At 42.8% G+C, this 23020-nt stretch overlaps 1 protein-coding gene and 1 pseudogene across 2 annotated transcripts in view; both read left to right on the plus strand.

Moving 5' to 3' along the window:
* The first annotated feature begins 5833 nt into the window (after nt 1-5833).
* GPR107 (G protein-coupled receptor 107) overlaps nt 5834-23020 on the plus strand; it is a 71750-nt gene continuing 54563 nt past the window's right edge. For both annotated transcript variants that reach the window (XM_088018858.1, XM_028090469.2), the window contains exon 1: nt 5834-6178. In XM_088018858.1, the coding sequence (XP_087874984.1) occupies nt 6038-6178 (141 nt within the window). In that variant the 5' untranslated portion in view covers nt 5834-6037. The remainder of the gene's footprint in view (nt 6179-23020) is intronic.
* On the plus strand, nt 20273-20755 carry LOC148162460 (ATPase inhibitor, mitochondrial pseudogene; annotated as a pseudogene).

The following is a 23020-nucleotide window of genomic DNA, read 5'->3' on the forward strand; positions in this document are numbered from 1 at the left end:
AAACCTACAAGTCTACTTCCTTTGTTGGACACAGTTAACAATAAATTTAAACTGTCAAGACTGTTTTGGTCTGTCTTTTTTCAGTTACAAGTTCCCCCTACTCATTTGTTTTTAGTGTGTGTGTTTAAATATTTTGCTCTCACTGTTACCGGATCTGAGAACTCTTTTACTCCAGAGCCTGCTGGATATATAACAATCAGGACGGCCAGCCACTTACTCCCAAAGCAGATTAATAGCCAGAGTGAGTTGGAGGGCTCAGAATTTCAAACAATGCGTCACAATTTAGTCTGCTATTTGGAAATGGTAAGTGAAATGCAGGTTAGCTTACAAGACCTTGCTCAGTAATCAACTCAATTTTCCTTCCTGCCAACGCTTAAATATTTTTTCAGTCAAATACAATGATCTAATCTTGACTGAATTCTTGGAGACTTCTCAAAAACAGAGTGACCACTTGTGAAAATATGCTAATCAGGAGGAAAAACAACCCGTTCTAAAGAAGGGAAAGAAGAGGAAGGGACAGCAGAAGAAAAAAAGACCACATGACAGTGAAACCTTTTAAGGTGAGTAAGCAGGAAATAGTTATAGGAACCCATTAGAAGCCACAATAGCAGAACTATATGGAACCAGGTTAACTAGACCACACTGCAAATATCTTTAACTTCATTAAGTTTGGGTGGTATCTGGAAAGGGTTTGAAAATGTCAGAGTCCTCAAAAAAAAAAAAAAGAAAAAAGGAAAAAGGCACCACTGATCTCAAGGCAATGGAAACAAACACAGGATAAAGAGAAGCCAGCAGAGGGAGAAAAAAAGATAAAATACAACATATTATTTTCTAGGAAGAACTAAATCTACTTCCGTTTCTCTTATGGTGAGGGAATAATTCTAAGACAAAGAATTCTCACTATTAACAAATTACTGTGACCTACTTAGGAATCAATTATCACAGGGGGTATTCTAAGCCCTCTCTACATAAGTGTTTGAATTACATAGAGGGTCAATCGAGGTTAAGCACACCTGATTCGCCTCTCAGGAACATTTGAAGAACACTGATTTACAAAGTTCTGATCTCGGTGGGTGACTATATAAATTTTTTTTTTTTAGATTTTATTTATTTATTTAATTGACAGAGAGAGAGAGACAGCGAGAGAGGGAACACAAGCAGGGGGAGGGTCAGAGGGAGAAGCAGGCTTCCCGCCGAGCAGGGAGCCCGATGCGGGGCCCGATCCCAGGACCCTGAGATCATGACCTGAGCTGAAGGCAGTCGCTTAACCAACTGAGCCACCCAAGCGCCCCGACTATATAAATTTTCACCAAAAAGTCTGATCACGTGGACATTATTAGAGACCCTATACAGGTCACTATGTAGTTAGAGGCCAAGAATTCTACCAGGGCTTTTTGACAATTCTAATGCTGCTAGCAAGTAATAAACATCTCATTCAGGATCTCTAATGTATAGATATCTCTATCTACCTTATCTTTTTCACAGGAGATAGGTTTGGTAATTGTTAAATCGGTATTTTAGCATCCCACTATTTATTAGATGTGTGTGTGACCTTTGCAAGTTAACTTAAACTGAGCTTCTGTCTCCTTATTGGTCAAACAGGGACCTCGTGGGTTGTTCTGAGGCTGAAAGAGGAAGCTGGAGGGGTGCACACTGGCTTTGGTGATAGCACAGAAAGCTGGAGAGCTCTGAGAAAATGGAAATAATGCTACCTACCTCAAAGATTTGTAGTAGCACTTTGAAGATTAAAGAATATGTGTAAAATGCTTAGCACTTAAGGGCACCAATATTGTTCCTCTTCCTTTCCTCTTGTTTTCTGGAGGATTTTTACTTACTGTGCGAAGGAACACAATCCTCGACGCACTTCTGATGTGGCAAAGCGGCTTGCCTGAACTACAACTAACCGATGGGTTGTCTACTGCTGAAGTAGTATTCATAATGAACATCTCGGGATTTTTTTCCTCCTTTAAAATAGCTTCCATTAGTTTCTAGTTTAAAATTCCCCATTTGTTTAGCATTCAGACTTCTCACTAAGGACCCAAGAAAGCAGTCAAGTGGAAAAAAGTTGGAGTGGGATAAAAGTAGCAAGTCTATGGTGAGTAGAATCTTAAAACTGCAACCGATTTTTGTACCTGATTGTGGAATTCCCCTGAAGGTCTATGAAGATGTGCATGAAATCAGGAAAAACCAGCTGTCCTGTGGCTGAGCAAGTTACACGCTGTGCCACCAAGTTGAGGGGAAGTGAACTTGATGTTTTTCTCCAACTCATGGGATTTAAGACATGCCAGGGCCTCGTTTTTCCAAGATGACTCTCTGCAAGAAGACTCGATGGGCTTTCCCCACGCCCCAAGAAATGACATTTCAAGTCAAAGAATGAAAGTGACATTTGACTTCTGAATGTGTGGCCAGTCGCCAATTTCACCTCTGGTTCTTCACATTGTGTTTCTAGAAGTTTTTGGTCTGAACTGTCAACTCTTTCGATAAAAACAAATGGTAATCATACCTTGTTACAACCAGCAAATATTAACCCACTAATTTCTGTAAGGTTTCTGGAAATTCCTAAATTGATACCAAATATTATTAATAGTATTAGGTTCAGGGCACCTGGGTGGCTCAGATGGTTAAGTGTCTGCCTTCGGCTCAGGTCATGATCCCAGAGTTCTGGGATCGAGTCCCGCATCGGGCTCCCTGCTCCTTGGGAGCCTGCTTCTCCCTCTGCTTCTCTCTCTCTGTCTCTCATGAATAAATAAATAAAAATCTTTAAAAAAAAATAGTACTAGTTTCAAACTATAAATTCAGCTACTAGTGGCAAACTTTAGTGGATCTTGCAAAGTGAGAGGAAATGGAAAAATAAAAGACTTGACTAAGAGAGCGAGGTTAAAAGTCAGGTTTAGGAGATGAGTCTTCTTTCTAGCTCCTCCAGGCTTTTTCAGTCGATACCTTCAAGTTTAATGTCCCTTTGAAAATGGTGCCAGGGAGAAGCAGGCATAACTTGTTCTGTTACTCAACGTGTCTGTTTCCAGTTACAGCATCATGATTATGCAAATAAGCTTTTCTTGAAACTCTGAAATTATGTGCCTAAATATAATTGCCAAGATAGTTTTCACTGAATTTGAAAAGTTAACTGTCTAAAAAACTTCACTTTAAGTCTTTGTAATTAGCGTTCCCTTTCTTAATTCTCTCAATTTCAAATTAATGGTTGGCACAATATAGCGCTCAAATACCTGAAGGAAGCTATTCCTTATAAACTTCTGGACAGATACCGTTGGTATGTGACCCTGTGAAGGTCACATAATTCCCAAGGGAAAAGAAGCAAAGAATAAGAAACCAACTTTAAGCTCTTGTAAAATTGTTTCCCAGAAACTAAAAGACAAAAGCTTTCTATTTTATAAACTATTTAAATGTTTCATGAGTATCGTATCACTTAATGAAATTAAGACTTTTCCTGATCATTCCATTTTTAGAAGCTTATTAATATATTCAAATTGAAAACCAGAGTCTCAAAAACAGGACCTTGCTTTAAAAAGTAAACAAGAGAAATAGTCCAAAGCATTGCAGACTGCCTTTAAAAATGAAACTGCAATTAAAAATCACCTTTTCTTTGAACTAGTTTCACAGTGAAGTGAGAATCAGTTAACTGTCTCTGAAATCTCGATTCCAAAAAGAAAGTATCACTTATTTTATGTTCCTACTATGTTCTCTCATTTTGCTGATTTTTAAAGTGCCTTCTGAAAATTTTTCTAGCATTTTTTTTTCAGATTTTATTTATTTATTTGACAGAGAGAGACACAGCAAGAGAGGGAACACAAGCAGAGGAAGTGGAAGAGAGAGAAGCAGACCCCACGCTGAGCAGGGAGCCCGATCGATGCGGGGCTTGATCCCAGGACCCCAGGACCATGACCTGAGCCAAAGGCAGAGGCTTCACTGACTGAGCCACCCAGGCGCCCCTTCTAGCATTTCATTTGAAAACACATCAGTTACTTATATTCTGGGCTTTTAATTTTTTGAAAGATTAAAAATGGTAAGAATTAGAAAACCATGTATGGTATAGTGCAAGATGCACAGACCCAGGTCTGAAGCAGAGGAGGTTGTAGTCCTGGTTCTAAAGATACTTGCAGCAGTTGTATGATCTTGAGCAAATCAACTGAGTTCCTTGGATTTGTTTTTAAATTTGGCAAACAGATAGATGGATCTGTTGATTACCTAAGGACTCTTCCAGCCTAATATGCAAATGATTTTTTACAACAATGCAGGACAGAGATGAAGTACTGGGCTTTGTGGTTGGGGCCTGAATGAGCGTTCCATCTGGGTCATTTATAAATGAGCAGAGGCCTTTGACTAAAGTAATCAACCCAGTCTCATCCTTTAAAAAAAGGAATAAAAATATATACCTTGTAAGGTTTTTGTGACATTAAATGAGATAATGTATATATATAGTACCGAGCAGAATAGTTGGCAAATTTAATCACTCAATAACTAAATTTAACTACTATCATCTCCCTTTGTGGAGTCTTAAAATAATAGTTTCTCGTTCTCAGTTTATCTGTAAAATGGGGTAGTAAGATCAGATAAAAATTCTGTTCAAAGATGTAAGATTACATATTTGTAATAGATGGCCAAAGATCAGAGGTTGGAGTAGGAAGAGATATGCTTCACCTAGTAAACAGTGCCTCTATCTTCCTGGCTCCACCTTAGTGCCCTACTTTCGTCCTTACAGAGGGTGTGACAGAATTTGTACCGGTTATTTATAAGGGAGGAATTCAGATTCATGATTTTACCAAAATTGCACACATTTAAAAAATCTAGTTCCCCAACCCTCTCATCCCTCCTTCCCCCATTCTGTATTTTCCCAACTGATTTTTTTTCTTTTTTAACCTGAGTGCAGCCCGTTTGGGCCTTTAAAATATATTAAATATTAAGATATGTTCATTTCAGTTCCTAGTTCCAATTAAAACTTCAAGAATCATATTCTGTCATAAAATACACTAGTGGTTTTTCTCTTTTACTTAAATGATTTCACACAAAGAGCATGCATTACTTGCGTGGCAAGCTAAAACCATCTAAAAACTAAACTTGGCTAGCCTATTGGCAATTTTCATAAGCATGTTCTATAACTTCTTGACAAAATGGTGAGTAAAGGGAACCAACTACTGAATTCGCTATTGAAAATCTCCCTATAAATCCCACAGATTAGAAGCAAAGAAAGTTTCCACAAGGAATTAAGAGAAAAACGTTGAGACTCAGACTCTCGAGGTCACACGAAATAGCATGAGGCAACATAACACAGTATTTAAGGGTTTCCTTTTGATTGCCAACCTGGAACAAATGACTTAATTTCTCAGAGCCTCAGTTTGCTTACCTGTAAAGTGGGGATAACGATCATACCTACCTCCTACCTCACCAGATTGTTCCAAGGATCAAATGCAATAATGCACACAAAAGGCCTAGGTACCAGTTAAGGGCTCAACAAATCGTATTACTGCAACCATTTCGTCTGAAATTTTAGTGTGAGGTGCCCCAACACAACCAAGGGCTGACAAGCCAGGAACTCTATTTTCCACCGACTCAACGCCGCTCGAAACCAGTCCACTGCATCAGTCGGGCACGGTGCTGTAGCCACAGTGTAAGACTTCCCACCCGCAGAGAACCCGGATCCCCCTGCGGTCGCTTGCAAAACTCCGTGCGGCTGACGCGAGGCCCCGCGCGGGTGGAGGGGGAGACGTGTCCTGCCCCCGACTGTTGCCATGGCAACCGCCACAAATTTCTCAAACTTCCCCCCTCCTCGGGGGGGGGGGGGCTCCACCTCTTCCGGCTAAACCGAAAGTCTGCACAGGGGAGACCAAACTGAACGGCCCCAAGGTGGCCACTTTCGGTCCCTCGGCCACTTCCCCGGCCGCACGCCCCAGGAAACGGCCCGCAGGCTCCGGGCTCCGGGCTGCCGGCCGCAGACCTACTCTTCCAGGATCTTCCGGGAGCCGCAGCCCTTTGCCCCCGGAAGTGGGCGGGAGAGGAAGCCGCTGGTGATGCTGGAACAAACATGGCCGTCCCGGCGCCAGTTGCCCCCTCGGGCTCCCGCTGTGCTCCGCTGGCCGCCGGCCTCCAGCTGCTCCCACTGCTAGGGCTGCTGCAGCTGCTGGCCCAGCCCGGCCTGGGCCGTGTCCACCACCTGGCACTCAAGGTAAGGCCGGCCAGGGCCGGGCAGGACCCGGCAGGGCCGGGCGGGGGGCGGAGGCCGAGGCCTCTCCCTTGGGCTGGGGGCAACTTTGGCCCACGGTGGGGGGTCTCTGAGCGATTGCCCGCACTCCTCCTTTCCCCCGGCGCGGTCTCTCTCTTAGAGGGGTCTGTTGGGAACTGTGGAGATGACGGGGGTCCGACTCAGGCCGTCTGGAAGGGGCAGGAAGATTCGAACTGAGCCTCAGAGGGGAAGGGGCTGAACTGAGGCGTTAACCTCAGGGATTCTGGAGGCCGCGCTTGCAGTCCCTGCTGGCTTCCCTAGGTTCCTAGCAGATAGCGACCCGCTCTTCCCCCTCCCTTCGCACCTCTCACTTTTATCCCCGGCTTAGCTTGTCCGCGGTGTCCACTCTTCATCCTCTTGTGCCCCTTGAAGGTACGCGAAACCTTAGCCTCAGTTTCCCGGTTCGGCTTAGGGCGCTGTCTGGACTGATGAAAGCGGGAATCTCCAGGAGGAATTTCACTTTTTTTTTTTTTAAAGGAATTTCAAATCTTGCTTGAAATACACAACTGAGAATTTAAAACCAGCATTAAAAATGTGTTTCTAATTAGAGAGCCTACCCATTTCTCCCTCACTCCTGTCGTTGTCTGTCTAGGGAAGAGATTTATGTTAGGCCTAGAATGATCCCTTGGATCTTACTTTCTAACTCACAGCTAACAGTCGTCTAAGGCTAAAACGTACCTCCAGGCGGTTCAGCAGGTTAATATATTTGGGGAGTAGAAAAATAAGTCGTTATGACCCAAAGCCTTGTACATGTTTTTCATAATGTACAGTTTTCTAAGAAGTTGTAGGATTATAGGAAGTTTGTCTTATTAAAACACATTGCATTAGGGACGCCTGGGTGGCTCAGTCGTTAAGCGTCTGCCTTTGGCTCAGATCATGATCTCAGGGTCCCGGGATCGAGCCCCGCATCGGGCTACCTGCTCGGCGGGAGGCCTGCTTCTCCCTCTCCCTCTGTCTGCTGCTCCCTCTGCTTGTGCTCTCTCTCTGTCCGTCAAATGAATAAATAAAATCTTTAAAAAAAATAAAAATAAAACACATTGCTTTAACAAACCATGAAGCATTGTATTTTGTGAAGGTAAGTTTAAAGAATATAGAATGCAGTTTAAAAAGCCTGGCCAGGGCACCTGGGTGGCTGAGTTGGTTAAAAAGCCTGGCCAGACCCATGCACCAACTTTTGGTCTTCAGCTTTTGTTGTTTGTAAGTAAAAAGTATCCTGATTAAAATGGTTCTTAAGTGCAGGGAGATAGGTGAGTCTTGACTCCTTTTGAGAATCTGTTGAAATCTATAGAACCTCTCCCCAGAGAAGTGCAGGTAGGAATGTAGACAAAACATTTTTGGGGAATTTCTGGGACTTTTTAATCTTGCTGAAGTTTATCCATAGACCAGGCTTATGACTCCAACTCAAGAACGCTGGATCTTCAGAATGCTTTCATTTTACAGGTTAGGATCCTTAGATTAAGTAGTGTAACTGAATTCATATAGATTATTAATTAGAGACAAAGCTAGTAACAGGACACACTGGACCATGTCTCTTGGCTCCCAATCCAGTGCCCTTTGTATATTTCTAGAATTAAAATGGCACGTGGTCAGCATCACTGGGTAAATACAGTGTTGGTAGAGATGAAAACATATACTGACCTCAGTGGTAGAAGCAAACTGAATTGGTGTAATTCTGGTAATTGATTTCTTCCTGTTGTGCTAAATTACTTAATGTTTTTCATCCATGTACATGTTTCATAAGTATTGTAGTGGTCATTCCATAATAATACTGTAGTGGTTTCTTTTCTCTTTAAGTAAATATTCTGACTTCTTCCCCCAGGAAACAGAAGTCACCTGAAGGGAGCCTATCAGAGCAGCAACATTAGATTGTCTTGTTTTGCTTGGGACTGGGAGAAATGGGAGACTTGATCAGGTTATAGACCTAGACTGGCAGAAGTAACATGAAGAAGTTACTGGGTACCATAAATATGCATTGATCTGTTTAAAAAATTTTTATCATGGAGAATTTCAAACAGATATCAATAGTAGACAGATAGAACTCCTGTGTACCTGTCACCGAGCCTGAATAACCATTATGGACCAGTGGCTAATTCTGCCCCATCCCCACATATATTACTTCTCTCTTCACATTCTTTATTTTTTTTGATTAGAAATGAGTCTTTTCATTTTTTATTCACATTTCTTGTCCCATACTACACTTTTCTTTCTTTCTTTTAAGTAATCTCTGTGTGTGACGTGGACCTTGAACTCATGACCCCAAGATCAAGAATCACATGCTCCACTGACTGAGCCAGTCCCTCATACTATACTTTTCATCATTCATCTGGTTTTCCCAATCTTCTCAAATTCCTTCTTTTCTTTTCTTTTTTTTTTTTTAAGTAGGCCCCATGCCCAGCATAAAGCCCAGCACAGGGCTTGAACTCACGACCCTTGAGATCAAGAGTCAGACACTTAACTGACTGAGCCACCCAGGTGCCTCAAATTCCTTCTCTTTCTCTAGGTGCCATACTTTTATAAAATTACCTTATTGAGGTACCGTTTACATTTCTTTTTTTTTTTTATGTTTTATTTATTTATTCATGAGAGTCAGAGAGAGAGAGAGAGAGAGAGGCAGAGGGAGAAGCAGGCTCCCCGCCTAGCAGGGATCCCAATGTGGCACTCGATCCCAGGACCCTGGGATCATGACCTGAGCCAAAGGCGGACGCTTAACCATCTGAGCCACCCAGACGCCCCTACAGTCTACATTTCATGAAATTCACCCATTTTAAATTTACAGTTCAGTGATTGTTAGTAAATTTGTTGAGTTGTGCAACTATCACCACAGTCCAGCCATAGAACATTTTTCATCACCACCAAAAGATCCCTTTTGCTGGTTGCAGTTCATTCCCATTCCCACCCCCAGCCCCAGGCAACCTCTAATCTCTTTTCTGACTCTATAGATTTGCCCTTTCTGGACATTTCATATAAATGGAATCACACGATATGTGGTCCTTTGTGTCTATAGCTTTTACTTAAATTTTTGAGGTTCATCCATGTGTACCATGTATTAGTAATTCCTTTTTTTTTTAAGATTTTATTTATTTATTTGACAGAGAGATACATAGCAAGAGAGGGAACACAAGCAGGGGGAGTAGGAAAGAGAGAAACAGGCCTCCCGCAGAGCAGAGAGCCTGATGCAGGGCTCGATCCCAGGACCCTGGGATCATGACCTGAGCTGAAGGCAGATGCTTAACCACTGAGCCACCCAGGCGCCCTTCATTCCCTTTTTTATGGCTAAATACTATTCCATTGTATGGATAGACCACGTTTTTTTCTTCTTGATTTGCCAATTGATAACATTTGGGGATTTTTTCCGGGGTTTTTTTGGCCATTGTGAATAATGCTGCTACATTCACATGCGTGTCTTTGTGTGGACATGTGTTTTCTAGTTTAATATGTTCATCTGTCCTTTGAGTTAATTGGATCTAGAGGCTTGATCATGATCAGGATTGATTCTTTTGGCAAGACCACTTCAGTTAGTGCTGTGTTCTTCCACTGGGAGATGTAGTGTCTGATTGTCTTTCTTTTTGTCATGTTTGCCCTGTTGATGTCCAGTGCTTACATTTCTGTGTTCATTAGTGTCTTCAGTCTTTCCAAGTTGCTATAACAATACCATAGATTGGGTAGCTTATAAACAACATAAATTTACTTCTCACACTTCTAGAGGCTGAGAATTCCAAGAATAAGGTGCTTGCTTTGTTGAGGGCCCTCTTCCTGGTTCATAGCTGGTGTCTACTTGCTGTACCTTTATGGCGGAAGGTATGAGGGATCTCTGTGGGGTCTCTCTTACAAGAACACTAATCCCATTCATGAAGACTCAGCCTCATGACATAAGTACCTCCCAAAGACCCTATATCATCATCTTTGGGGACTAGGATTTCAACATATGGATTTTGGGGCAACACAAACATTCAGACCACAGCAGTTAGGTATTTGATCTTTAATTGTGCTGTTTGGTGTCAAAACATAGGACTGTCTTGATTAAATTGTGTGTCTTGTCATATAGTAGATCTTGTTATAGTTCTCAAATATGGCACATGAGACAAAGGAAAAGTGTATAAAATGTAAACAAGTATTATTCCTTAGGCATTCATATGCTCAGGAAACATAGATTGCTTGTATTAGTCATGATCCCTACCCACATGCCATCCAGGCACGGAGGCTTCAGACCAGCAAGGAAACAGATATGGTCCTCCATATTCTGAGTGTAGTATAGATTTCCCTCTTTTTTTTTTTTTTTAAAGATTTTATTTATTTGTGAGAGAGGGAGAGAGAGAGAGTGCACAAGCAGGGGGAGCAGCAGAGGGAGAGGGAGAAGCAGGCTCCCCGCTGAGCAGGGAGCCCGATGTGGGACTTGATCCCAGGATACTGGGATCATGACCTGAGCCGAAGGCAGATGCTTAACTGACTGAGCATCCCTAGACTTCCCTCTGTTGATGGGAATTTTTCTCAAGTATTTTAATACTTCTCCACTTTGTAAACTTAAAATATGGAATATAATTTAGCTTTTTCTGGATGATGGGTGGTTTCCATTCATTTATTTACTAAGCATTTGTTTTCTGATCTGACTCCTAACTTTGAATAAATGGTGTATTTAAATGATCACTGATGTTATTCTTTTTTTTTTTTTTTTGAGCGAGAGAGAGAGAGAGAGGGAGGGAGAGTGTGCATGAGTGGTTGGAAAGTGGTAAAGGGAGAGGGAAGGAGAGAATCTTAAGTAGTCTCTATGCCCAGCGTGGAGCCCATGCAGGGCTCGGTCTCACAACTCTGATATTATGACTTGAGCTGAAATGAAGAGTCAGATGCTCAACCGACTGAGCTAACCAGGCACCCCACTGATGTTATTTTAATAGTCATTTTTAAATTCTTACTAATGAGATAAAAAAGGATAATCTGAGTTTTATGTTAGAGGTTGTCTGAGTATAGTTTTTACATTGTGGACTTTTGTATTTTCAAATACAAAGTATTTTGATGACTGATAATTGTAGCTTTCAGGTAGCTGCTGCGTATGAGACAATGGCAAGAGAGTGTCTTGCTAAAGCTTTGAGTGTTTTGGTTTAATTTGGACATTTCTTGGGTTGAGTACTTTTATGGTAATTATCCACAAATTACGAACCATAATCATAAATCAGAACTATACTAGCAGTTTAATGTAGTTTAGGAAACAGCATGACTTTGGAATAGACAGATCTTGGTTGGAGTTCTGACTTCCACAATATGCTGTATAACTTTTGGGTTAGTCACATAAGACATCCTCTATACCAGTGGGATCTAGATCAGAAGGTGTTAGGCGAAAAGATAGATTAAAGCAGAAAGTTGTACCAAAAAAGTGTATACTTGAAATGTTTTGTTTTGACTTAAAACCTGTGTGTGTGTGTGTGTGTGTGTGTGTGTGTGTGTATTCATTGACTAAAATGAGTGATTTTAAACTTACTAGATGATTTTGCAGCATATGTCTTCTACTCTCTTACTCATTCAACAGATACTCATCAGGTGTCTGTTATATACTGGGCAGGCACTGCTCTAAACACAGGCTATGTCAGTGAAGAGGGCCGAGCCCTTATGCACATGGAGCTTTCATTCTAGTGATAATGGACCTAAGTTCTGAAACACGTGAACGCACAAGTAGTCTAAGACTGGGATGAATCGAGAAGGAAATAAAGCAGTATCAGGGTAAAGAGTAATGGAGTTGGAAGCTACTCTTTATGGGGTCCTGGGAGGGTGTCTCTGAAGACGTGGTATTTGAGCAGAAACTTAAAGAATGAGCCAAGCATTTGAGGATCTAAGGGAAGAATTGCAGGCAAAGGAAACAAGAGGTACAAAGGCCCTGAGTAGGACAGTCTTCATTTTCATTTGTCTTGAGAACTAGCGGGAGGCCTGTGTGACTGGAGCAGAGTGGTCAGGGGTAGAGTGGGAGACAGGAGGGGAAGATGAGGAGGTACACATGAGCCTGGAGGCCGTGGTGAGATGTGTGGATTTTATTTTGTGTGAGGAAGAACCTGCTTTGGTTTTTGGCATAAGGGAACAGTTCTGTGCAGAAGCCACGTTAAAGCTGAGACCTGGAAAGTAAATAAGAACATGCCAGGGAGGTGTGTGTGTGTGTGTGTGTGGTTAGAGTGTGTGTGGAAGAGAAAGCGCAAGAGATCGGTGTTCACATGCTAACTCTGATCCTCAGTTCCCTCCTCTGTAGTTCTCTCACGGGATAGTTCTAAGGCTTAGGTATAATTTATATAAAACATAGCACTGAGTAGAACAAACTAAATAGTGGTTCATTGATTCAACATTTATTAAATGCCTACTATGTGCCAGGCACTAGAAATGCAAAAATGCGACAGGCACAGAACCAGCTGTGTTTTTGGGGTTTTTTTGTTGTTTGTTTTCTGAGTAAACTCTCTCCCCAACATGGGGCTCGAACTCACAACCCCAAGATCAAGGGTCACATGCTTTACCGACTAAGCCAACCAGATGCCCCTCTTTTGCCTGTTTTCTAATTGGACTTTTTTATTATTGAGTTTTGACAGTTCTTTATATTCTAGATACTAATTCTTTGTCAGATACGTGCTTTGTGCCCCAGAAACAAGTAGTTTTGATACAGCATGGTGTCTTTAACAGTCATGCCGCAGGCCTGTGGGAGCACAGAATCCTGAACCTTTTCTAAGAGCATAAGACAGGGAAGATTTCCTGTAAGAGGTAGCATCTGAGTTGAACCTCAAGAGTTTACATGTTGGGAAAAGGAATTAGCTATGAGAAGCATATGGAAAGAGATAGTCCAGTCAGAGTGGACAGCTTCATGAGCATGGTGGCAAGAAACAGTCCACTGTTGCGGTGTTGGTGTATAAAGAGTGAAGTGCAGAGGAGAAGAAATGCATAGAGGGAGGCCATGGTGGCATGGGAAGGCATTTGAATCCCTGTCTATAGCATTCAGGGAGCCACTGAAGTTTTTTTAGGTTGGGAGTGATTGAGTTTACATTTTCTTTTCTTTATTTTATTCTATTGTTTTGAGAGAGAGAGTGTGTGAGCAGGGGACGGGGGTGGGGCAGAGGGAGAGGGAGAGAGAGAATCCCAAGCAGGCTCCACGCTCAGTGCAGAGCCCAACGTGGGGCTCAGTCTCATGACCCTGAGATCGTGACCTGAGCTGAAATCAAGAGTCAGATGCTTAACCGACTGAGCCACCCAGGCGCCCCTGAGCTTACATTTTAGATAGATTTCTGTGGACACTTGATCAGGAGGGCAGGACTGGAAGCAAGGGATGAGCCAGTTATAGACAGGGTCTAGGTGCAAGATTAGGGCCTAAAGTAAGGCATTGTGGAGAGGAGGGAGAGGAGGGTACAGACCGCTAGCAATTTTTTTTTTTTAAGACTTGATTTTTAAGTAATTTCTACCCCCAACACGAGGCTCAAACTCACAACCCCGAGATTAGGAGTCAAACGCTCTACCGACTGAGTCAGCTGGGTGCCCTGACCACTAGCTATTTAGAAGGTAAATGATGGACAGATGTAGAGGTGAAGGAGGGGGTGGCATCTAGGTTGCTGGCAAAGGTTATGAAGGTGGATGCTGCTTCCACTACCTAACAGGCTGTGGGAGGAAGATCAGATAATACTGTTAATGTCACTTCATAGTTGGGAAGGGAACGTAGGAGCAAGATGTGTATTTATCCTCAGGTTGTAAACATATGTTCCCACCCTCCTACTCACATTCATGGTAGAAGGATTAAGTTTGGGGATATGATTATCGAACTGGCATATTTTGCAGGACGTGAAGGGCAGTTCCTGTGTAATCACCCATTAGCATAGCTGAATTAACTCCTTTTCCTCTTATTAAACCAATGGAGTGAAGCATTGTTGTTTGGCTTGAGCACATGCTGCTCTTTAGTTAATTGGTGTGGCCAAAAGACGGCAGGTTTCCATTTTGTTTGGGCTTGGATAATGTGAACATATGGGTTGATCTGGGTCTTCTTCATTTTTCATACCTTTTCCTACATTTTATGCACCAAAGTGGAGTAGTCTATAGCACTTTGAAGGTTATTTTAACACCAGTACCTGGCCATTTGAGCTGGAAAGACGCCTAACCTCAGTGTTTGCTTTAAATGGTTCGTTACACAGATCTTTCAGGGTTTCATCTCTCTCTCTCTCTCTCTCTCTTTTTTTAAAAGATTTTATTTATTTGTTTGAGAGAAAAAGTGAATGAGCGGGAGAGAGAGAGAGAGCGAGCTCGAGCAGGGGGAGGGGCAGAGGGACTAGCCGACTCCCAACTGAGCAGGGAGCCCGACTCGGGGCTCAATCCCATGGTTCTGGGATCATGACCTGAGCTGAAGGCAAACGCTTAACTGAGTGAGCCACCCAGACACCCTGTTTCTTCTCTTTTAAGTACAACTATGTATCAAGCATCTGGTCTTCAGCATGTGTGTGTATAAGCACATAACAGGCCCTTTTAAAAGTGACTACTGTTTGGTGGCATACATGCCAGTTTGCTTTCTTCTGAGAATACTAGTGCAGAAGAATCAAATATTTGATCGCTAGAGTTTTTAATAAAACAGCCCTGGAAAGCTCTAGTGATTGTTTTGGTTTTTTTCCCCCCACTGTTACTGGCCCTGCCCCTTCCACTGCTGCTGTTAACACATTTTTGTTTGTTCTTTTTCCATCTCCCCCAGTGCACCCTCATATGTAGTTTACTACTTTTTTAACTAGTAGAAAAACAGTTGGAGTCAAAAAGTATTGTCTGGACTAGTTAGTAGGTTTTCTTTTCCTTCACCTCTTTAGTTGAAGGATAACATATATATGGGCCGGGTAATTAAGACCTAAAATACTTCAGTGTGAATGATTAGGAAGATGGACCTATTTATATCTATCGGTCTGTATATAGATATATATATATACTGCATTGACTAGTGTCCCTCCAAAATTAGTATCTACCTGGAACCGCAGAATGTGGCCTTATTTGGAAATAGGGTGTTTGCAGAAGTAAGTAGTGAAGATTAGGTCATACTGGATTAGGATGGGCCCTATTTGCAATATGGCCGGTGTCCTTACAAGAAGAGACACACACAAGAAGGAAGAAGGCCATGGGAAGACAGAAGCAGAGATTGGGGTGAGGTATCTGCACACCAAGCAGATCCAAGGATTGCCAGCAGCCACCAGAAGCTCAGAAGACACAGGGAGGGTTTTTCCTTAGAGCCTTTAGAGAACATCTTTAGCAATTTGATGTAGTGATGATCCTAAGTGGATAGATCAGATCTCTCTCTGCATGAGTACTCGAAAACCACTGCCCCCTGATCAGGAGCCACCTGGTCATACCAGCCTTATAGGGCGGATCTTCCTTAAACCAGTGGCTGCAGCCCCGTTGCATAGAATGCTCTGTGAGGCCCCCCTCACCCCCCAAAAGTATCTGAAAAGTTTTGGGAAATTAAGAGAGGATCTTCCTTATCCGTGCTATGCCTCATCTCAGGGCCATGGACTGTTAGCTGGTCCATCCTGGTAAACCTCAAACCCTTTCTAGGCAGCCTCCAAAACTGTGGTCATTATGTAAAATGAATGTGGTTAGCCTTGCCTGTCCAGAGTATTGATCAGGGTGGTATAGAAAACGATACAGGGGCATCTGGGTGGCTCAGTCGGTTAAGCGTCCGACTCTTTGATTTCGGCTCAGGTCGTGATCTCAGGATTGTGAGATCAAGCCCTGTGTCGGGCTCAGTGCTGGGCAATGGAGTTTGCTTAAGATTCTCTCTCCCTCTCTAAGAAAAGAAAAGGAAAGGATACAGGGTGCTCTTGCAGCAGCGTGAGGTCAGACTCAATACCTGGGCTTTGGGAGTGTGGAAGAGAGATTGGTCAAGGCAGACAGCAGCTCATCCAAGGCAACGCAGAGTGAGACAGGAAGAGAGCTGGGCGAATGTGACGCTGAGGTAGATGCTGTTGGTACATTCAGTGTTGTTTTAAATCTTTTGTCTCTCTTAAGTGTGCTGCCAGAATTGTAGTATACGAGACTGCTGTGTGCACGGGAAAGTTGAGACCACTGGTCCAGTGACAGATGTTCTAGGCTCACTTGGAAATGAGGTGTCCTGTAGAATCTGTTTTAAGTGGTGGTAATAGCTACTTGGTGTGAAAGTATCCGGTATAAACTAGAGACTGTGCTAAATATTGGATGTTTTTTATTCATTGACTCCTTGTATCAGCCCTTTGAGATAAATGTCATTGTCCCTGCCTTATGAATTAGGGAATCAGAACTTGGGTTACATAAGTGGAGGTGACAGAATTTGAGCCCAGGATCAGGGCTTCTTCCATCTTACCACTTGCACCAGGCAACCAGCCCTCAGTGACTGTCACTGAGGAGAGCCCTGATTGCCAGGACCCCAGACTTCTGTGTTTTATATTTTCTTTCAGCTTTTTGTAGTTTTTCTCCCTCATACGCTTAGCTGTTGAAATTTTGCTTTATTGAGTAAATTTGACCTCATTCCTTTTGTGAGTTGCTGTCTAAATACAATGAGCCAAGAATTTGAATATTAAGCTTCATAGGGGGGGAGTGTCCCCTATCATTAATAGTAGGTGGGCAGCGAATGGTGGTAGATGGTAGTATTCTTGTTTTTTTTCTATTGTAGAGAGACTGATTGTGGGTGCCTTTTGTTGAAAGGCATCTTCGCTTGCCTTTGAGATCTGCTGTTTGTGTTCATCAGAGGTCATGGGCTTAGATGCTGGCAGAAGCTAGGTAGCTGCCGTGTGTGAGCCGGCTGTGGGCGACCTCGGAGCGTGGCTGGCTGAAGAGCGCATGTCTCCTCTGCCGGGGGTTCTTCTTCTCTGCTTTTGCTGCATTGGAATGTGGCCTAGACAGGCTCGGTCTTGTGGTTCTTTTTTTCGTTCCCTCAAGAAAAGTTAGAAATTCCGGCTTTTACGTGATATTAGCTAGCAACTAATTGAAATTAAAAAACCAAACGTGTTGGCCAAAGCTAACACATTCACGGGCCGTACCATCTGTGGACTGCTGGTTGGTGAGCTGTTTAAAATGAAGTGGCCAGGTAGGTGACCTTCAGCTAGCTCAGTTAAGTGTTGCTGTATTTATTCTCTAAAGTTCAGTTTATGAGAACAGCTAAATTGAAGTACCTTTACTCCACTTACTTTATATTTGAAAGCAATTTAATGTGAAATTACTGAGGAAGTTAAGGCAAAAGCATTTCTGATATTCTCATTTTTAGAAGAACAGGATTGTCCGTGCAAAATAACTATTATTAAGATGAGGAGAAAAGACGAAAATACACCAAAATAGTACTTGTCTTTAGGGATTGTGAGTGTTTTTTCCTATTTCATGTCCAGATCAGACCTTCCTTCTGGAGCTCTGGATGGCTAGCTCTGTCTCCCCACTTCTGCCCAGTTGTCTTGCAGGCATCTCTGCATGTTGGAAACCCACTTGTCCTTCGCTCCTTCACCTCCAGCCTGTCTGCTCTCGCTCCAGGTCTTTCCTTGGTAACTGGGACCACCAGCTACTCATTTTCTCAAGCCCAAAATCTTCTCTCCAGGACTTCTCCACACGAGTTCTGTGGATGTGAGGTCCGGGCCACCCTTCCATTTCCTGGGCCAGTGTGGTCTCCTCCTAGCTGGCGTCCCAGCCTTCGTCCACTTCATATTTGTTCTGTAGCTGGAGTGACCTGTCTAAACACCAAATATGGTCACGTCACTGCCCTTTTATGCGCATCAGGGCACCCTGTTCCCCTTAGGAGGGAGCTCACATTCTCAGCGAGGTGGTCAGTCTCTCTCTGAGCTGGCGTCCTCTCTCATCTCATTGCCCGTCGTTTCTTTAGTTTCTCAGTTTGTAAGTGTGCAGCTTGGTGAATTTTCTTATGACTGAACACCCATGTAACCAGCACCCAGGTCAAGAAACAGGGTGTTATTAGCACCCCAGAAGTCCCCTGGTTCTCCTTTTGGCCTCCAAAAGTCCTGAAATAGCCAACACGCATCTAAACAGAAGAGTGGCCTTGCCTTACTTGGTTTCAGATCATAAAGCCATATGATGTAGCGGGAATCAAACAGATCAGTGGGACAGAGTAGGAAGCGCAGATAGAGACCTACATCCTAATGAGATCTTGATACACAATAGAGGTGGCGTCACAGAGCAGTGCAAGTCAGGACAGATTGCTCTGAGATAGTCTTAGGACAAATGACTTTCCATATGGGGAGAAAAAATGAAATGGAGAACTACCTTACACAAAAATATATTCCTGGTTAAAGACCAAAACGTTAAAACAATCCTAAAACTTTGAGAATAATGTGTTAGTTAATATTTTATGACCTTGAATAGAGAAGGACTTTAAAAAAAAAGAGTTTAAAAATACTATCAGGAATAAAGATTGATAGGTACTGTCCTTCAAAATTGGGAAAAGAAAAAAAAAACTTCTATGGCAAAAGATACTACACAATTAAAAGGGAAAAGACTAGGGGAAGGTACCTGCAGCACAAAAGTCAAAGATTAGGAGACAGAATATATAAAGAACATAAAAAGAAATCCAAAAGGAAAAATGGGCAGAGGCTATAAAAAAAGGCATTTTGCAAAAGAAAAACCCAGTGCCTAATAAACAGATAAGGTGCTTAAACTCAAGAATATCAGGAAATGCAGCTGAACCAGTGTCAGCATGGATTTCTCCCAAGACTGGGCAAAACAGAATGTCTGACAGCAAGGTTCAGTGAGGATGTAAGGAAGCTCTCATATACTTTGGAGATCCATTTGGCAATTTCTAGTAAGCTAAAAGTGTGCACACTCCGTGTCCCAGGATTTTCACATCTAGATGTATATACTCTCGATCCCCACACAAATATCCATAAGAAGGTATGTACGTGGATGTTTATAACAGCATTGTGACAGCAAAAGATTGGAAATTACCTGAGTGTACATGGATGGGGAAGTGGATATAAAGATCTTCCTTGACTTACAGTTGAGTCCTGATAAACCCATTATAAGTTGAAAATGTCGTAAATTGAAAATGCATTTAATACACCTAACCTACCAAACATCATAGCTTAGCCTGGCCTACTTTAAACTTTTAGAACACTTAACATTCACCTGCATCTGGGCAAAATCACCTTACACATAGCCTGTTTAATAATAAAGTGCCGCTTATCTCATGTAGTGTATTGAATACTGTACTGAAAGTGACAGTGGTTGTCAGCGTAGGGGTTGGTTACCACTGTGATAGCAGGGTTGCCCGAGAGCAGCAGCTTACTGCCACTGCCCAGCATCACGAGAGAGGATCGCGCACACCTCTAGCCTGGAAAGAGAGCCAAATTCAAAATTCGAAGTGTGGTTTCTAAATACATATCGCTTTCACACCATTGTAAGGCCCCAAAATTATAAGTTGAAACATCATAGATTGGAACTGTCTGTATTGTGTTGTGCATGTGGTTGAACACAAGCAGGTAAAACGAGGAACTAGAGCGTGTTAAATATGTCAATACAGAAATGTCCTTAAAAGAAAACAATGTGGGAAAATGCAAGTTGCAGGAGTACTTATACGTTATGACACAGTTTATCCAAATTTTTAAAACACAGAGTGATACTATGTGATATTTATGGATATGGATATATCTAGTAAAAGTAGTTTTAAAAGGAAAAATAGGAAAGCACCTAACCAGTTCATGAGCATGGGAAGGGGTATGGGAGGAGATTAGGGTTTGACAGAGGTACAAAGGCACTTCTCTTTGTCACCAATGTTTCATTCCTTCCCTCCTTCCCACCCTCCCTTCCTGTGGATCTGAAGCAACTACAACATAGACATTTAATAAGTCTGGAGAGTGGGTAAATGGATATTTGTTGTTACTCCTTTTACTTTTGTACAGCTGGGAGGATGGTGAGCCTCCTGAGGCCAGGAGCTGGTTTGTCTGGCTGTCCATTGATGATGCACAGTGCCTGACACATGGTGGGGGTTCAGCAAGTGTATGTTAAATGAGGGGATGAATGTATTTCTGTGCCCCAGTGTTTCTCCAGTGAGCACTTACTAGTGGAAAAGGTATTGTTGCGAGAGAGGCTCCGCCGCGGATGACTGGAGAAGTCCTGCTACAACAACAATGGCTGTCACCGCGTTGGCCGCCCGGGTGCGGCTGGGCGTGTGGGGCGTTAGGGCCATACAAGCCCGAGGCTTCAGCTCCGAACGGTCAGACTCCGGCGCGGGCTCGATCCGGGAGGCAGGTGGGGCCTTCGGAAAGAGAGAGCAAGCTGAAGAGGAACGATACTTCCGAGCACGCACTAAAGAACAACTGGCAACCTTGAAGAAACACCATGAAGAGGAAATCACCCATCATATAAAGGAAATTGAACGTCTGCAGAAAGAAATTGAGCGGCACAAGAAGAAGATCAAACATCTAAAACATGATGATGATGATTAAACATACACACTTCCCATAGCATAGCTACATATCATTGCCCGCTGCTATGGAAGCAGAGTTGTGGTTTTATTAATATCTGTGTACTGCCAACAGATTATAATAAATTGTCATCAGTGAAAAAAAAAAAAAAAAAAAAAGAAAAGGTATTGTTGCCATGTTTATAAAAATAGGAATTCTCTGAACTCCTAGTGGACTAGTGAGTGCTCATTAAGACACAACCAATCTTGTTTGGGTTTGTTTTTTTTTTTTAGGATTTTATTTATTTATTTTTAAGCATTTTATTTATTTATTTGACAGAGAGAGAGGGAACACAAGCAGGGGGAGTGGGAGGGGAGAAACAGGCTTCCTGCAGAGCAGGGAGCCCCATGTGGGGCTCGATCCCAGGACCCTGGGATCATGACCTGAGCCGAAGGCAGACGCTTAACGACTGAGCCACCTAGGTGCCCCAAGATTTTATTTATTTATTTGAGAGAATGAGCAGAGGGAGAGAGAGAGAAGCAGACTCATTGCTGAGGAGGAAGCCTGATGTGGGGCTCTGTTTTTTTTTTTAAGATTTTATTTATTTCAGAGAGAGGGCACAAATGGGGGGACAGGCAGAGGAAGAGGGAGAAAGAGAAGCAGACTCCCTGCTGAGCAGGGAGCTGGACGCGGGGCTCGATCCCAGGACCCAGTGAGATCACAACCTGAGCCCAAGGCAGGGGCTTAACCGACTGAGCCACCCAGGCGCCCTGACAACCAGTCTTGTTATGGATGCAGCCAAATAGCAAGACTGTATGTTGTGGCTCTGCTTATACCTTTCTAACCAACATTTTTTTTTTTTTTTTAGTAATCCCTACACCCAACGTGAAGCTCAGACTCAGGACCCCGAGATTAAGAGTTGTGTGCTCTGTGGACTGAGCCAGCCAGGCGCCCCTGTCATTTACAATTTCTAAAGTTATGTTTGATTGTAAAAACTATCCCTAAATCTCACTCTCAGAAGTCAAATAAAAATAATTTTGTGAATATAATACTTCATTTTCAGAGGCATAGATTATAGAAAACCAAAAAATGGTTGGGTAAGTGCAGATTAGAACAACATGAGTTACAATCACCTTTCAGAAAGCATCTGAAAGAATGAAATAGTATTTAGTATGTGACAGGTGACTTTTTGCTTTTTGCTGATCAGAAAGCTTGCCTAATACATGAGGGCCACGGGCATGTTGAAGAGTCCTTTCCGCTCCCCGTCCCCTCCTTTGGGTTGGTGTGTCATTTTTCTGCAGAACTTTAATGATCTTCGAAGGCACATTCCCCACTTAGAGGTTTCTTTCTTTTTCCTTGTCTTTTTTTTGGAGTAATCACACTTTATAAAATCTAAGATAGGTTTTATGCAGATTCAGTGACTTCTGAGCCAAAGTCCAGCCATTCTGTCCTCTTGTCGTCCTCAGTCGGCCAACCTCTATGTCAGTGCCGTGGCCCGTCTGCAGGGCCCGTGCCCCCACTACCCTCCTCATCTCTGCCCAGAGGGGCCTCCTCAGTGGAGCTCTCCGGGACCACCCTCCCCCTCTCCACCTCTCCCTCCCCAGCACTGTTTGTCCGCTGTACTCCTCACAGGCTAATAGACCATGGCCTTTACTATGTGTTTGTTCTTATCTGCTCTCTGCACTAGAATATAAGCTCAACAAGGCAGGACTTTTTTTTCATTTTACTCAGTGCTCCATTCTCAAAACCTAGAGCAGTGCCTATGGGTACTCAGTAAGTACTTGTTGAATGAATATACTTGTCTTTATTTATTACCTGCAGCCTTTTTTTTTTTTAAGATTTTATTTATTTATTTGACAGAGAGAGAGAAAGCGAGAGTAGGAACAGAAGCAGGGGGAGTGGGAGAGGGAGAAGCAGGCTTCCCACCCAGCAGGGAGCCCAATGTGGGACTTTCTTTCTTTCTTTCTTTCTTTCTTTCTTTCTTTCTTTCTTTCTTTCTTTCTTTCTTTCTTTCTTTCCTTCCTTCCTTCCTTCCTTCCTTCCTTCCTTCCTTCCTTCCTTTTCTTTTTCTTTCTTTCTTTCTTTCTTTCTTTCTTTCTTTCTTTCTTTTTCTTTCTTTCTTTTTCTTTCTCTTCCTTTCTTTCCTTTCTTTCTTTCTTTCTTTCTTTCTTTTTAAAGATTTATTTATTCATTCAAGACACAGAGATACAGAGAGAGAGAACATGAGCAGGGGGAGAAGCAGAGGGAGAGGGAGAAGCAGGCCCCCCGCGGAGCAGGGAGCCCGATGTGGGGCTCGATCCCAGGACCCTGGCATCATGACCTGAGCCGAAGGCAGCTGCTTAACCATCTGAGCCACCCAGGCGCCCCTTATTTATTTATTTTAAGGATTTTATTTATTTATTTGAAAGAGAGAGCGTGGGAGTGGGAGAGA

This window comes from Eumetopias jubatus, unplaced genomic scaffold, assembly GCF_037043125.1.
Source record: "Eumetopias jubatus isolate StellerSeaLion01/CBP00866 unplaced genomic scaffold, mEumJub1_p1.0 scaffold_15, whole genome shotgun sequence".
Lineage (NCBI taxonomy): Eukaryota > Metazoa > Chordata > Mammalia > Carnivora > Otariidae > Eumetopias > Eumetopias jubatus.